Source organism: Gadus morhua, chromosome 21 (assembly GCF_902167405.1).
Source record: "Gadus morhua chromosome 21, gadMor3.0, whole genome shotgun sequence".
NCBI lineage: Eukaryota > Metazoa > Chordata > Actinopteri > Gadiformes > Gadidae > Gadus > Gadus morhua.
The window spans coordinates 12,346,135-12,361,540 of NC_044068.1; the positions used below are offsets into that span (position 1 = coordinate 12,346,135).

General features: G+C 45.0%; 2 protein-coding genes and 1 long non-coding RNA gene across 3 annotated transcripts; 2 read left to right on the plus strand and 1 right to left on the minus strand.

Moving 5' to 3' along the window:
- The first annotated feature begins 517 nt into the window (after positions 1-517).
- nfkbie (nuclear factor of kappa light polypeptide gene enhancer in B-cells inhibitor, epsilon) lies at positions 518-7,762 on the plus strand. The gene is made up of 6 exons (XM_030344503.1): positions 518-1,246; positions 3,335-3,437; positions 3,890-4,100; positions 4,697-4,785; positions 6,089-6,343; positions 6,641-7,762. Exons 1-6 carry the CDS (start codon positions 891-893, stop codon positions 6,707-6,709), a joined length of 1,083 nt encoding a protein of 360 aa, XP_030200363.1. The 5' UTR covers positions 518-890; the 3' UTR covers positions 6,710-7,762.
- An 896-nt stretch (positions 7,763-8,658) lies between these two features.
- Positions 8,659-10,038, minus strand: LOC115533973 (uncharacterized). Its single transcript, XR_003974272.1, has 2 exons — positions 9,678-10,038; positions 8,659-9,010 (listed from the first exon to the last, which is right to left on the minus strand). It is a non-coding gene; the product is annotated as an uncharacterized LOC115533973 (long non-coding RNA).
- slc35b2 (solute carrier family 35 member B2) lies at positions 8,968-15,174 on the plus strand. The gene is made up of 4 exons (XM_030344502.1): positions 8,968-9,233; positions 11,252-11,448; positions 11,926-12,086; positions 12,828-15,174. Exons 1-4 carry the CDS (start codon positions 9,214-9,216, stop codon positions 13,779-13,781), a joined length of 1,332 nt encoding a protein of 443 aa, XP_030200362.1. The 5' UTR covers positions 8,968-9,213; the 3' UTR covers positions 13,782-15,174.
- The last annotated feature ends 232 nt before the right edge of the window (positions 15,175-15,406 follow it).

Consider the following 15,406-nt stretch of genomic DNA (forward strand, 5'->3'; position numbering starts at 1 on the left):
AAAACACCCAAATAAATACACAAACCAGAAGGATTCTCATTGGGAAATAGGGTTGTAGAGAGGGACAGACCTGGATAGTCGACGTGCGCCATCTGTTGGTCTAGCCTCGCACCTTTTTTTTTTTTATAGCAGAATAAAACATACTTGCAATATTAATTTGACGTGTATCTATGTTGGATTTAATACACATTGAAACATACAATAGACCAATGCATGTTTTCCCAAGAATATCAACGTCCAGTGCAATTTGCTCCTTCACCTTTGGGTTGTTGAATAAGGCCATATGGTTTACAGTAGGTTAAACGTTGCAAATATATGAACCATTATGTGTGGCGTTATCACAGGCTCCTTTTCTGGACACATGCTGTTTTATCAAGGCGAGTAACAACAACAAAAAAGCAATTTATGAGTGCTTCAGTTTTATTTACAGTCTGCAAATCACACTTTAATCCACTAGGCTACGCCAGGCAAAAAGTCAGCCTTTGCCACGCCCTTTGGGGATTCCCCTCCAACAGTTTAAGTTTTTTTTTCTTCTCACATGCACGCAGAGATCGGCGCTCGTTGTATTCGTCTCTATTTGGCCTGCCGCAGAGCCCTGGTAATGTTATCGTCGTCTTAACCATGCCTTATTTTTTAGTCCTACTTTTGTGCAACACTTAGCCTATTAATAATTAAGCAGTGTACTTGTCTAATACGTTAGTATTAGATGTAGGGGGGGGGGGGGGGCATGAACGGCGAGCAGCTTGTGCACCTCTTTGGTTCCACAAAAGAGGGGTGCTTTCCTTGGGTCCGATTCACCTCTGGTTCTGAGGGGAGCAGCCAGTAACAGGTAGACCTTGACATTGACACCGACCGCCGGCGGCAGCAGCACCACCAACCCCACCATCACCATGGCGAGCGGTGACTGCAAGAAAGACTATCGCATGGATGACAACCGCACGGACTCTGGCATCGACTCGTACAGGTCCATTTTGAAAGACGCGGAAGAGTCGTACGGGAAACTCGCGGGGGATCCTGCTGAAGACAGCGATGGTGCCGACAAGTTTTGCAGCAGCATCAGCAGCACCGCGGACGAGCGGATGGACTCAGCATACGGCTCGTCGTCCCTGACGGTGGACAGTCTGTCGGAGATCGTGGAGGACTGCAGCCTTTCTACCGCTGAAGAGACGCTCTCCAGCACGCCGACCGGCGGACTTAGCGAACAGGAGGAGAACTTTCTCACGATCATCACTGAAGACGGAGACACGTACGTTGTTTTTACTACTTAATTTTTCGCTTATTTCTTTGTAAGTAGCCTTGTTTAGAATATGCAACATTAATTAGGCCTCTTGCTAATACACCTAAGGTTTTGGGTATTTTCTTATTTCCCCAAAGGAAAGGATGAATAACAGAACTAAGGTTAGCCGTTTGCAGTGCATTGCTCAAATTCAAATAGGTTATATTTAAGTTCTGCAGCAGGTTGCAAGTTTCTCAACATTGATTCAACATTGTAGCCAGTAGTCATATTTTGAAAAGCCCTAGTGACATAGTTATGTGTAAAGTAAAATAGACATTGCTTATTCACTGTAGGTTTTCATTCGTGAAGTTCATGCCTGTATGGGCATGAGGTTGGCATGGGAGGAGGGTCAGGACGAAGGGTCATTTTTGAGTGCCCAGGCCAACTTTTGCTGTCTCGTCTTCTTATTAGACCCGTCACACACAGACATAGAGCTTCTGGATAGGTTAGTGTTGGCTGTCTCATCTAGTGTGCAGAAGTGAAAGAGATAGGGCCGGACTTCCCCTAGAGAGAGAGAGAGACACACACACACACACACACACACACACACACACACACACACACACACACACACACACACACACACACACACACACACACACACACACTTTACTGCTTTTATTTCTGTACTTAAAATACTAACTTTCCCTTCTTCACTTCTTTAATCAAAACATTTATTTTAACAAATGGAGCATTATTTCCTCAGAGGAAAGAGTAATTTGCTGTACAGGTCTTCAGGCAAAAAGGCAGAGGTGCTTGGAATAACCACGGGTGTGATTGTGAAGGAATGCACCACATTGCGTCGCACCGGAGTAGGCTAGCATGCAAATATTTAATTTCCCTAGGGAATTTGAGCTTGTTCTTTTTTCTAGTCTTAAGCAAACAAGTCCCTTTTGCCATTTATGCTTCAGACATTTATTCCGAGACGATATTCAGAAACTATGGCTAGAGGGGCCGTTATGATGTCACCAGTTTCTAAATATCATGATTCATGATCAAATTAACGTTTGATCCATGTTTACAATGTGTAGGCCCAGTTGGGACAGCGACGTTTTTTGTTGAGTAGGCCTTACTCTCTGAACAGCATCATCACCCATACGAATAGAAAAATGCACCCAGGTACCTATTATAACTGGCAAGAATACATTGTTCTTGAAAAAAGATTATGTATAGAATTAACTCTTTATGGAAAGTTTAGACCTTTTTCTTTTAATTGAAGGTCAGGTTGAGACGCGAGTGGGGGAAAGGCAGGACAGTGATGACTCCCAGCAGTCCATGACAAGTTCCTACAATTCCCGTCAACTTCAGCTTGAGCAACACACACTTCCACTATGCTATATAGTCGGACATAAACTAGCCATGGTCGTTTTATGTAGTACCAGCAATTAATCATCTTTTGCAATGGTATAAATTCAGAGACACTTGAATTTATGTCGGAGTAATGTCGGAAATGTATTGTGGTTTCTTACAGTAAATCATGTGTATATATTGTGACATTTAACAGTGGTTGACACATTTCCAATGGAAAAACTAGAGCAGTATAATTCATATGCATATTTTTTTTGTCAAAATATGTCTACACCATAAGCATAACTTACTTAAATTAAGGTTTAATGTTAAAAAAAAATAGCAACACATCTGCATGTATGTATGTGTGTGTAAATGTGCTGATAGTCTAAAATAAGCACGATAAAGCATGTTTCCATTTCCTGTTTTGTTTTTTTTCGCTACAACTTCCCACTCGTGGTGAGGTTGATGTGGTTTCCTTTTTTTGTTCATGCCCTGTGCTAATACATTCCAACTTAACTTGCTTACAAAGGTGCTTTCTTTGTTTGCTCAATATTTAAACCCTTGTTACCAGTCATCCTTTTAGAAACTCACCTCATTTGAAGACAGTGAAATATGAATTCTGAGGAAGGCACGATGATGCAACATGGTTTGTGTTGAAATCCACTAGATGTCAGGTCGATTGCTCAATGTGAAACAAAAAATGCTATAAAGATTTTACAATCACATGCATCATATTTAGTTACTCTCTCACTCTGCTTTCTTTCAAAGAATATTGCATTTGGCCATCATCCATGAGGACCAATACTTCGCCCATCAGTTGATACAGTGGTTCCCCAAAGACGTCCTGGACATCCAAAACAACCTGTACCAGGTGGGTGATTTCCCTTTTTTAATTATCTAGCAGAGTCTCTTCTTCAAACCGGGCTTGTACTTCCTCAAAATCACAGAGTGGAGTGTGGCAACAATAAAGTCATTTCTGCCCGTGGAATTCAAGCGAAGTGCTGTTCCTCTTTCCTCATGGTTCCTTGTGAACTCATTAGAGACCGACTGGAAACTCCCAACGATTTCTCGACACCTCCTGTCTGAATAGGGCTATTTTTAATGGTGTCGTGCCATGGCTTGAGGAATGTTAGCATGCGTGACCATGTGCGCCGATTGCATTTGTGCGCGCATTTGTTATTATTTTACTTGGCCAGAGTCACATGGTTAACCAGATACTAACATGTGTTAAGATGAACAGATGAATGGATAGAAAGCCTCTGTGCTATTGTGATTTTACGTTAAGTCCCGGCCAACTGGCTTACCTTTCCCTCTGCCTCCCAGACACCCCTGCACCTGGCCACCTACCTGAGCCTGCCCTCGGTGGTGCAGAGCCTGGTGGAGCATGGGGCCAGCCTGGAGCTTCAGGACCGGGACGGCAACACGCCGCTGCACGTGGCCTGCCAGCACGGCTGGGTGGAATGCGCCACCAGCATGACCGGGGACATCTCCCCCAGCAAGCTGGTCCCAGTGCTGGAGACGCAGAACTGGAAAGGTAGGCTCTGTAACCACACACTGCAGGCATACATAGTGGTGTCGTTGTGGTGGCCTGCGGCACGACAGGAGTTGGTCCATGGCGTCATCAGGATCAGATGATTGAGGTCCTTTTCTGCCGATGTTTGTTTTGCTGTAGTTTCTATTATCCACATTCATGTGCACAGAGTTGTGGCTCTCCACTTGATTCTGGGCCATGCAGTCTGCACATATTCCTATCTTTATACAACGCTCATATGTTCGTACCAGAGCCATCGTTCTGTCATATCTTTTGCATTTCCATCATTGTAAATTACCTGTTGCCTACACTTTAAGAAGCCTTTCTTATGATGAGCATGTGCCGAAAATATGTCTGGCATTTCTGCAGCATTTCCACTGCATTGTTTTTTACCAGTTCCCATAACATGTATGCACCATTGTTTTAATCTGATTCACCTCAATAGTTCTCATAACATGAATGCACCATTGTTTTAATCTGATTCACCTCAATAGTTCTCATAACATGAATGCAACATTGTTTTAATCTGATTCACCTCAACCTTTCGCCGAACACCGTGAGTGGTTCAGTGACAAAGAAAAATGCTGGGTTTTCCACAGGTCTGACCTGTCTTCATGTAGCGTCTCTGAACAGACACCTCCAATTAGTGAAGCTGTTGATGAAGAAAGGAGCGGACCTGAATATCCAGGTAAGCGTTTTAAGCTATACACCCCACACTAAACTGCACACTTTGCTTTGACCCTCAAAATATTTGGATTGTAACCAGGATGGAACGTGAACATAAGACCGCATCTAGGATGTAGTTTTGTAGTTTGTTTACCAAGCACTGTGTGACTGCAGAATGGTCCGCTTTCCAACTGGGCCGGAGCTGCTTTATGCAGCCTCTCTATTTAAAGAGGCTTGGGTGATTGTTTTACACAAACACAGATCAACTATCCTCTCCTGGGGAGACATAGATCGGCTGACGCTCACTCCCTCTAAACGTCTTTCTCGAAAGCTCTGGCTTTCAATCTGTTTATATTTGTGATGCTTAGAAAGCATTGGAACACATACTACTTACTCTCCCAAGCAAATATAATCTGCATTTTGGATGTCACTGTAACCTCCCCCGATCAATTATATTTGAGCATTCATAACCACCCTTAGCCTTTACTTGATCTATGTGGACTTCTCCCGACCGGCCTGGGATCCACTACTGGGCAGCACGCTAATCACATTACACGCTGGCCTTTGGCGTTCCTTCCTTCCTCATTAGTAGTTCTGAGATATGCGGTGACTTTATTTTTGTCTGTAGTATTTATCTGGTTAACGCTTTGCCAAGTGGACCCGGTCTGACGAGGGAAAAGCCCCGGGCCAACGAGGGGATGATAGAGGAGGTGTAGACTAAAGCTTTGCCCAGCCTACGCGTTCCCTGAAGCTGTGGAAAAACCAGTTCAACATGGCCTTCTGGAGGCTTGATAATGCATTCTGTGCTATTTCAACAAAACATTAACACTTAAGTAAAGGGCAGTCAAGGTTCCAGCAATAACATGTTCTCCATCACGTTGCTTCATCCAGGGTTGGGATTCATCTCTGCTGCACACCTCGCCCTATGAACTCATTTATTTGGTTTTCTGTTCGTTGGGAAATTCATGCAAAACGTGTCACTGGTGGCACCTATGATAAATGATACCTAATTAGACAGACTCATCTAATTGCCAAAAATGATTTAAAAAAAAAAAGCATTCCTACTACCCCATCGGGAGCCATAATGTGTGAAATAGGTGGACTCTTCCTTGACCTTGGGGAACCCCGGTTTACTTTTCCGGAACACATCCCTGTACTATGGGCAGGGATGATGTGCAGAGCATAACGGCAGGGCTGTTCTTCTCTTTCAAGCAGTCGAAGTCCGGCCTAAGTCAAACCCAACTACAAAACCTTTGATTGCTGAAGGCTCTTCAAAACGCTCCCTAACACCCCCCCCCCCCCCCCCCCCCCCCCCGCGCGCCTAGGAGGGTACCAGCGGGAAGACGGCACTCCACCTGGCCGTGGAGCAGCACGACCTGCTCCTGGTGGCCCTGCTGCTGAAGCAGAGCGCCGACGTGGACGTGGACGCCGCCATGTTCAACGGCTGCACGCCGCTACACCTGGCGGTGGGCCGGCAGGATGCCGCCGTTGCCAACCTGCTGTGCCAGGCCGACGCCGACAAGATGGTGCGCAACACGGAGAACGAGACGCCGCTCGACCTCGCCGATGGCAACGACGACGTGAGTACGGCCATGGCCAAGCGTGTGTTGGTTGTTGTTGTTGGTTTGGATGTTGTTGTTGTTGTTGTTGTTGTTGTTTTTTTCTATTGTAGGTTGGGAGTGGTTTGGGTAAGTGGATAGAAAAAGCTTAAAAGATACAAGGTGGGAAACCTTGAGATGTGGAGAACCGTCACACTAAAGAGCAAAATATCACAGATATTTGTCCATTAGGGTTATATTTTATCGTTAATATCGTCAATGGTATCATTGATCGACTGTTTTAAATTAACCTTCCTGTGCTGTACTGCTCTGTTGTAGATCCTTGCTCTGTTCCCGTTCGATGACATCCAAATCTCTGGGAGGTCAGTGGTCGCTATGAAGTTCTGAGTTTCCTATGGGATGCTGAGAATGGAGCGATTGAGCAGCCCTCTTGGATGTACCTAGAAGCCTGCTGTATCTGGAACCCACTGGAGTACAAACAGTACTCCCACTCGGGTGGTCAAACTGTTGGTCTGTTTGTAATATATTTCCCATCTTTATTGTTATTTATCAGATTTTGAGGCACATTTCTGGATTCTTACATAAGGTACTAAAGCTAAATGTTTTATTTATCTTTTTCTTATTATTATTATCTTACAAAATAACCTGTGGAGTGTGTGTGTGGTGGATGGCTGGTTGAAGCAGCCTCACCTGGCCCGAGTTGGACTGGTTAGCCTGAGTTGGCGCTGAGTGGGGCTTCTGACCTCTGTGTGTGGAGTAATCAAAGGGACACATTAGCAACCAGCCATCCCCACACACTCTTTCGAATCCTAAATAATTTGGCAAATTTCTCTAGAAAATATTCGGCAAGCAAAGGCAACTCCTCAAGAGCTTAAAATAGTAATGCAAAGGTTCTTAATAAAATTGTAATGATAACGACTTTTGCTGATACTCGGATACATAAAAAACGTTAGGTGTTGGTGAACATATCATTCATTGTAATGGCTTTTACCCTTGTAGCTCAATTTAGCCTTTTTTTTGCGATGGAGCTATAATGAAATATAATCAGAAGTTGGGGAAAAAAAAATGTTGTTATGTCCCATTTCTTGAAAGAATTGTGTGCAGAAATGAAACATTAAATTATACATAGTAAAACACGTATTGCTTCTTATTTTTTAGTGCATTAGGAAACCTTATATAAAATGGTAGTCTGGGATCGGGTGGCTTTTTAGTTTTATGAAACGCCTCTCCCTTTCACCAATTGTGAGTGGCGTTGTAGGCACATAAGCCACCCATAGCTGTTGTGATGTATGGAGCCTGTCGGGCCTTAAATCCCTCTCTGATTTGAAGTAAAACTGCCTGGATGTGGGAATGACAACTGATCCGCCTGCTGATTCAGAAATGCTTGCAAACTTGACATTTTATTTTGTATGAAAATGATTAAATTATTCTTGGACATTGCTTTTGATTTATTTATTTAGAATGTTGTTTATCATGGACCCACATTAACATAAGAAGAATTGCTTTATCTGTAAGTATTTTTTGAGACACTTAGGCGACCATGACACTGACTCAATGCCTTCCAACCTACCCAGAAAATAGTTTACAGAGGAGTTTCAAGGAGTATCTAGTTTTTGCCTTGGTAATCTGCCATGGGTCCCACGCAGGGCAATAACTCTTTTGTTACCATAAATGTGAGTCTGAATCTGAATAGCTTTTAAATAGGATGGATGGGAAGAGCAATCTGCTAATGGAATTGGCGTCAGCGTGGTTCATCGTCTGGAGACTTATGACTCTGAAACGTGAGCGCAGTGATCTGTACGCCTCAACACTGTTTCCTCCCCCCGCTGAGGGGTTTTCTATTGAATTCCTCTCAGGGATTCCTCCCCATCACCTCACTGAAACAATGACTGAATAGCCCACTCAGCACACACACACACACACACACACACACACACACACACACACACACACACACACACACACACACACACACACACACACACACACACACACACACACACACACACACACACACACACACACACCAGTTTGGAGCCAAGATTATAATGGAGTCCTTTCAGTGTGCAACAGTGGAATTTCTTGTTTCCTGTTGAAATAAGTAATGTGTCCCCCCCCCTAGAACAAGAAATACATGAATATCTTGCATGTGTGGTTGCCAACGGGAACATTATGTTCTGAAACATTATGTTCTGAAACTGTGGTTGCTTGTTCCGTTTTGGATGTTATGCGTAGAAGTTATTTACCGTTAGGGGGGTTTTGTGAAACCAGTTATATCAACCTGTACTTAAACTAACCAATCAGCGAAAAGGGAACTGATAAACCAAAATGCATGCCAAAATTACAATCCGACTTTATTGCCTATTGAAGGTCACTGTGATAAGCTTTAGAAACAAAGTGATAAATGGACGTGGGCTACCCGTTCATCCGATCATCTTCTCTACAATTTCTTAGCGAGAGCCGCTTCAATTTTTTAATGCAATACAGACATTATATATTTATACATCAATGTCAATATCAGTTTAAAAAACTTTTTTCAATTTAGAAATACTAAATCTGGAACAGCGAGGTCTGGAGCAAACATCGGCTGTATGTGCATCTGTTCCTCCTCGCCTAGGGGGCAGCACAGCGATAAAGGGTTACTCCGTTACCCCGGTATCCCTTCGATGCGATGAGGAGGTTCCCTTCCTGAACAAGTGAACACACAGAAGAGAAGTTGAGCAGACACAGGGAAAAGATACGACCTGGAGACTAGATAAAAGCACATCGACACCTGAATATACGTCAATCCATAACCCCGCTGTGTCTGCGAGGCTACATGCGCGGCCCCGGCGGAACCGCTTAAATCGAGTGGCGTGCACGCCAGGTGTCGGGCCAACCAGTGGGGAAAAATGAAATTTACTTCATGCAGGTAACATAAGATGCCTTTGTAATATTTCATTTACTCGAAACTTTTCATGGAATCACTCCTACATGTCTACGTTCATCTAGATGACGGTGCACCTTTGTTGACAAGTGGCCAGACGATCAGTATCACATGCTGATACTCGTGTTATGTTTGTTTCCTGAGATTTGATGATAATGTCTCAAACATCCCAGATTTTCGTTTTTTTGTAAATGGTTTATGTGTCTATGTATATGTCCGAGCCCGATCCCAGAAGGGGGTTCGTTGTCACGTTGATCTGTGAATCACGTGGAGATGGATTTGATTATTTATTAAGTTAACTTTCCTTATTATCGTCGCGTGTTTTTGACACATGATGCACAGTCTAAAATGACATCAGTTCATCCCCAGAGTAAGTCAATGCAGTGCTCCTGTTGGTAAGTTGCCTCTCCGTTGCACTGTCCTACATACCTCCATGTAACGGAGTGCTTGTCTCCCAAGTACACGCCGTGCTGCAGTGGGGCTGCTGGTTCTGTGGTGTGGCTGCCCTGGCTGGAGTACAGTCCCACACAAAGAGGACCTGTGTGAGTCATGCAGCCAGGCAAGCAAGCCCCCCTGGGCGGGGGCCCTCGGCGTGAATGCGATACACATACGCCACGACAGCAAGGAGCACATTTATCTGTGCCACGGTTTCAGCTCAATGGTCTTATTATTATATGCATACGTCTGTGGACTAACGGTGTGCTACCTGCATATGCACAGGGCTATCTTTTAGTAGTTCAAATATCTGGGAAATTAAATACATGCTGGAACTGTGAAGCAAGATATGCGGTTTGAGAATGTAGTCGGTTGACTATTCTCAAACCGCATGACCTTCTTTTGTAAAAGCTCTTTTTTTCAACTGTTTTTTCTTTCAAATCTTGTTTTCTTTTGAATTCTGATATTTCAATCACACAGTTGTTAGGGTTTGTAATAGACCAATAGACTCTTCCTGACAAGAGTTTTGTCACTTGGAACCAGCCATTCAAAATAATTCATTTTTTAATCTCCCCTGTACAAAGATTGGTTACCAACTGCCATACCTGATTGTTGATTTATAGTTTTTATTATCTACACATAGTAAAATGATGCATAACTATAGGTTGCATAACTATACCCTTAACTATAGGTTAAAGTCCACGCTGTTTCAAAGTTAAAGTGAAGGAATGGGGGGCTACATATGTTTGTTTTTTGTAGTGTGTCAAGCTTGGACGGAGCAATATCCATTTCAGTGACATGGGTCTGGACTGGAGGAGAAAGAGTGAGTGAGGGACTTCCTATAGAGGGATATGGTCCGGACATGTTCCGGATGTTGTGACATGTCAAATTCTTCACCAACATCCATATTTATTCTAGTCATCTGTTCTTGTTCTTGTCGTGTTCCTATTCTTCTCCCCCAGGGAACTGTGAACTGGCGTGCACAGTTAGGTAAGAGAATGGGGGGAAAAAGTAGGGATGTCCGATATTGGCTTTTTTGCCGATATCCGATATGCGATATTGTCCAACTCTAAATTTTCGATTCCGATATCAGCCGATACCGATGTCGATATTTGGGTTATTTTTCCTCAAACCTAATTTAGGTAACATTACATATCTGTTGTGGAATTAACACAACATGCTTAATGTTATTGTGATGCCCCACTGGATGCATTCTTGAATGCAACAAGGCTTTCCAAATGTTAACATTGTCTGTGCAAAATAAGAAAAATACTTCAACTTAATTTAAGGGAAAAGTGCCATGTTTATTTTATTTATTTTTTCAAAAAAAATCCGATACCGATATTGACAGATATTACATTTTTATGCTAATATCGGGCCGATAATATCGGTGGGCCGATAATATCGGACATCTCTAGAAAAAAGGTCAAATGGTAGCCCCGGACCAAGGCTGAAACTCTCTTCTCTCAGCCCAGCTGTTGGTCCATGGCTGTCATAAGCTTTGGCCCTACGACTAACTAGCGGTGATTTATTTTTTGCTGTGTTTTGTGCGTCTGTGTTCCCCGCAGGCTGTGGCCAGTGCTGGCGCTCCTCATCTCTTGGTCGGCGGCGGCGGCGGCGGCGGTGGGCGAGGGGTCTCTGCTGGACGGCTGGCACGACGTGTGGCCCTTCCGCTTCCTGCTCAACATGATGGGCTACTCCACCATCATCATCCCCGGCTACCTGCTCATCAAGTACTTCAGGCGCACCAACTACCAGGACACGGGTTAGCAGCGCCGCACCGCTCCCTGGTCCTCTCCACTTTAATCAGTGTCCATTTTTTTTTTAAAGAAATGGTTCAACAGCTTTTGCATCACAGAAACATTTTTGTTTGGTTGAAGGAAAAGGATTTGGCTCCAAGCTGTTTTTTTTTTCCAATAAATTAAAATAAAAAACACAAAAGCCAGCGCCGTTTGCAGAGGCTCCGCCCCCCCTATGCATTGTGCAGCCCGGTCACTGCCTGCGAAATAACCGCAAACTAACAAACGGGCTTAACCAGACAACATGGCGAGTGCGCCAGGGACCCCTGGCTGTGACTTGGTATACTCCCCTCTCTGGTGCATCACATCTTTTTAAAAACTCTTTCCCGCTACGCCAACGGTAGCCTAAATGCGTTAAATCTGCGAACTTCCCCGTCAAATCTCTCCTGGATTAACACAGACGTTAACGGGGCGTCTGTCCTGTTTGCCTTCCTTCACGCTAGGTCACGGTATCTGTAGCCCCGTCATCAAGGCCTGCGTGTTCGGCAGCGAGACCAAGTCGGGCCTGCTGGACGAGGTGTCCAGCGCGCCCAGGGTAGAGGTGGACTCCGGATCGCCCGTCAGACAGATGTTCAAGTTGACCTTCTGTGCGGTGGGCCTTCAGGTCAGCTTGTTTTACCACACGCACCCTCATATACTCCCATGCCTCAGCCTACATCCAGCTGTGGGGCCCATGGTGTGGTCACAAATGAAGGGCCAGGATCACATCCAGACTAACCACAGCTCCACTGACTAGCTTTCCTGTCCTATTGGTGCTTTGACAGTGGCATTTGAATATCTACCTGTATATGTGGTTTATCACAAAGGTATTGTAGCAATGCAACTGTTTCTTAGCATTTAGGATAGGGCTGAATGATTGATCTAATTCAAACTGAGATCAAGATGTAATAGAACGGGATTTGAAATCGCAAAGGCTGCGATAAAAAACAAAAGACATTTATTATTTTATTGTTTGATTTGTTACTGACTTGAGATGGCAAGATTTGTTAATTCAATTCAATAGTTAAATAAAGATGTTATAATATCAATTAATCTCGACACATGGCCTAAAGGAAAGAGCTGCTGTTATATAAATTGACTGCTTCCAAAGTTGTGTTGGTCAGATTATAGAATGATTTATTACTTGTTTAGTGAATAATACAGAACATAAGGAACATTAGAAAGAAAAATCGCATACTAAATTGCAATATTGGTCGAAATAATCGGAATTCGATTATTTCTCCAAATCGTTCAGCCCTGCCGGTAATTTAGGAGCTGCTGTGAAAGTAAATCATGCAAAGAGTGATGGAGGATTCAGCATGTCACCAGCGCTGTAATAAAGCCCACCGTTGCCCCACTGCCGCAGGTTTCCTACCTGACGTGGGGCGTCCTGCAGGAGCGCGTGATGACCCGCTCCTACGGCGAGGCCCCGGCGGAGCAGGCGGTGGGCGAGCCGGACGCGGGTGGCGAGCGCTTCACCGACTCCCAGTTCCTGGTGTTCATGAACCGCATCCTGGCGCTCACGGTGTCGGGCCTCTGGTGCCTCATCATCAAGCAGCCGCGGCACGGCGCGCCGCTCTACAAGTACTCGTTCGCCTCGCTCTCCAACATCCTGAGCAGCTGGTGCCAGTACGAGGCGCTCAAGTACATCAGCTTCCCCACGCAGGTGCTGGCCAAGGCGTCCAAGGTCATCCCCGTCATGCTCATGGGCAAGATGGTGTCGCACAAGAGCTACGAGTACTGGGAGTACCTGACGGCGGCGCTCATCTCGGTGGGCGTGGGCCTGTTCCTGCTGTCGAGCTCGGCGGCCCACCAGCCATCCACGGTCACCACCTTCAGCGGCGCCGTCATCCTGGCGGGCTACATCGTGTTCGACAGCTTCACGTCCAACTGGCAGGACCACCTGTTCAAGTACAAGATGTCGTCGGTGCAGATGATGTTCGGCGTGAACCTCTTCTCGTGCCTGTTCGCCGTGGGCTCGCTGCTGGAGCAGGGCGCGCTGGTGGAGGCGCTGGCCTTCATGCACCGCCACCCGGACTTTGCGTGCCACGCGGCGCTGCTGTCGGTGTGCTCGGCGTGCGGCCAGCTCTTCATCTTCTACACCATCAGCCAGTTTGGTGCGGCCGTGTTCACCATCATCATGACCCTGCGGCAGGCCATCGCCATCCTGCTGTCGTGCCTGCTCTACGGGCACGCCGTCACCGCCATGGGCGTGCTGGGCATCGGCGTGGTGTTCCTGGCGCTCTTCCTGCGGCTGTACGCGCGCAGCCGCGCCAAGGCCGGCCGGCGCTCGGCCTTGCCGCCGGCGCAGAAGGTCTGAGGCAGGGGCCTGGCGGTGGGGGGCAGGGGGGAGGGGGAAGGGATTTCTTTGTTTTCGGTTTTCTTTTTACTGAAATGAGAGCAGAGGCCATTTTTTCTCCTGTGGCCCCTTTTGATTGTACGCACGATGGTTTAAAACTTGTAACCTGTATTTTTACTTTTTTGTTTTTAATCCGGTTTTATTTTATTCTATTCCAGGGGTGCATTATTTCTTTATTTTGAGTAAAGACACTGAAAGGGATCCTGCAATTTCGGGTTCTTTGTCATTTTTCCAAGATGGCTCAAAGGGATTAATAAGACTTTACTTGCCGGTCGTCACTCATCTTCAGTGACTGTGAAGTTGGTCGTCATAATGTGAGTGTGTTTATGAAAGCGTCATTATCACACCCATCCCCTAAAGACTTGATGAAGGCACCAACAAAACCATCCACAATCAATGTCAAAGCTCTTCCTCGGTGGTGGTTTGGTACTGGGCTTGGTTTTGCCCGAGATGCTGACGTTGCTATGTTGCGGTAACCTGGCAACCCCATGCACATCCAACTTTTTGTGTTCCATCATGTTTACCGCGACACAAGATCAGACCAGGAAGGATTGTAAGGAGAACGGGCACTTCTCCACATTGAAGGTACGGCCGGGAACAACTTCTACTAACTGTCTGGTCAAATTTGTTTTTTAATGTTTCTGTGAGAAAGGAGGCCTGTTTCAAGAAAGTAGAAAACAAAAGGAGAATAAGTTACACAACACTTGAATAAATGTCAACTATGGGTCACCTAACGCATACAAATATTTGTAGATAAATAATCCCACCCTCCTCCTATACACATAAAGGTGTCATTTCACGGTGAGGCTCAACCTCAAGGCCAAAAAAAAAAAGAATAATGTTAGTTATAACATGTTTCAAAGAGAAAGATCATTCCAGTGCTAGGAATAATTCAATGTTGGAATTGTCTGCACCTGCACTTGTACTGGTGGATTTGCAAAGAAAACAACTGAAAGTCGAGCGAATCACCTCAATAAGAGCCTTCTATGGAGATTAGAGAAGCAGTCTCTTTTTTATGTCTTGTCTGCCTGACTCTTCCTTCTCAAATATCACCTATTCTATGATTTAACGGGCCTTCTTACAAACACTTGGGTATGTGGATGGATTTAAAAACAAAAGCCTTTGTTAATTGAAAACTGTGTGTGTGTGATGAATGTGTGTGTGATGAATGTGTGTGTGTGTGTGTGTGTGTGATGAATGTGTGTGTGTGATGAATGTGTGTGTGTGTGTGTGTGATGAATGTAGGTGTGAGTACAAAAAACGGTGGATACTTTGCTCCTTTTTGTGTTTATATTATTTGTGTATTTACCCAAGTAACTGGATTAATAATAAATACAATAAGTTAACTATAAAATGTGTATAGCAGTGGTGGTTTTTATATTTAATGCGTACCAAATGTGATGTGTCTTATCCGACCCCCTGGTTTCCACTGGGGGCGCCTTCTGAAAGGTTGTGACCTTTTTCAGTTATCTATTTTAGCCTCTGCTTACAACTCGACAGGAAAGCGTTTGTTGTCGTCACTATTCATCACAAACCCTGTAGCGTCTCCGGCTTGGGGAACCAAGAGGAGTTCGTAGGAAGTGTAG

Bases quoted from the DNA above. Each gene is read 5' to 3' on its own strand.
- nfkbie (XM_030344503.1), top strand. From the start codon at position 891: ATGGCGAGCGGTGACTGCAAGAAAGACTATCGCATGGATGACAACCGC. The intron at 1,247-3,334 runs GTACGTTGTTTT...TTTCTTTCAAAG, and splicing joins ATCACTGAAGACGGAGACAC to AATATTGCATTTGGCCATCA. The intron at 4,786-6,088 runs GTAAGCGTTTTA...CCGCGCGCCTAG, and splicing joins GAGCGGACCTGAATATCCAG to GAGGGTACCAGCGGGAAGAC.
- slc35b2 (XM_030344502.1), top strand. From the start codon at position 9,214: ATGAAATTTACTTCATGCAG. The intron at 9,234-11,251 runs GTAACATAAGAT...TGTTCCCCGCAG, and splicing joins ATGAAATTTACTTCATGCAG to GCTGTGGCCAGTGCTGGCGC. The intron at 11,449-11,925 runs GTTAGCAGCGCC...CCTTCACGCTAG, and splicing joins CACCAACTACCAGGACACGG to GTCACGGTATCTGTAGCCCC.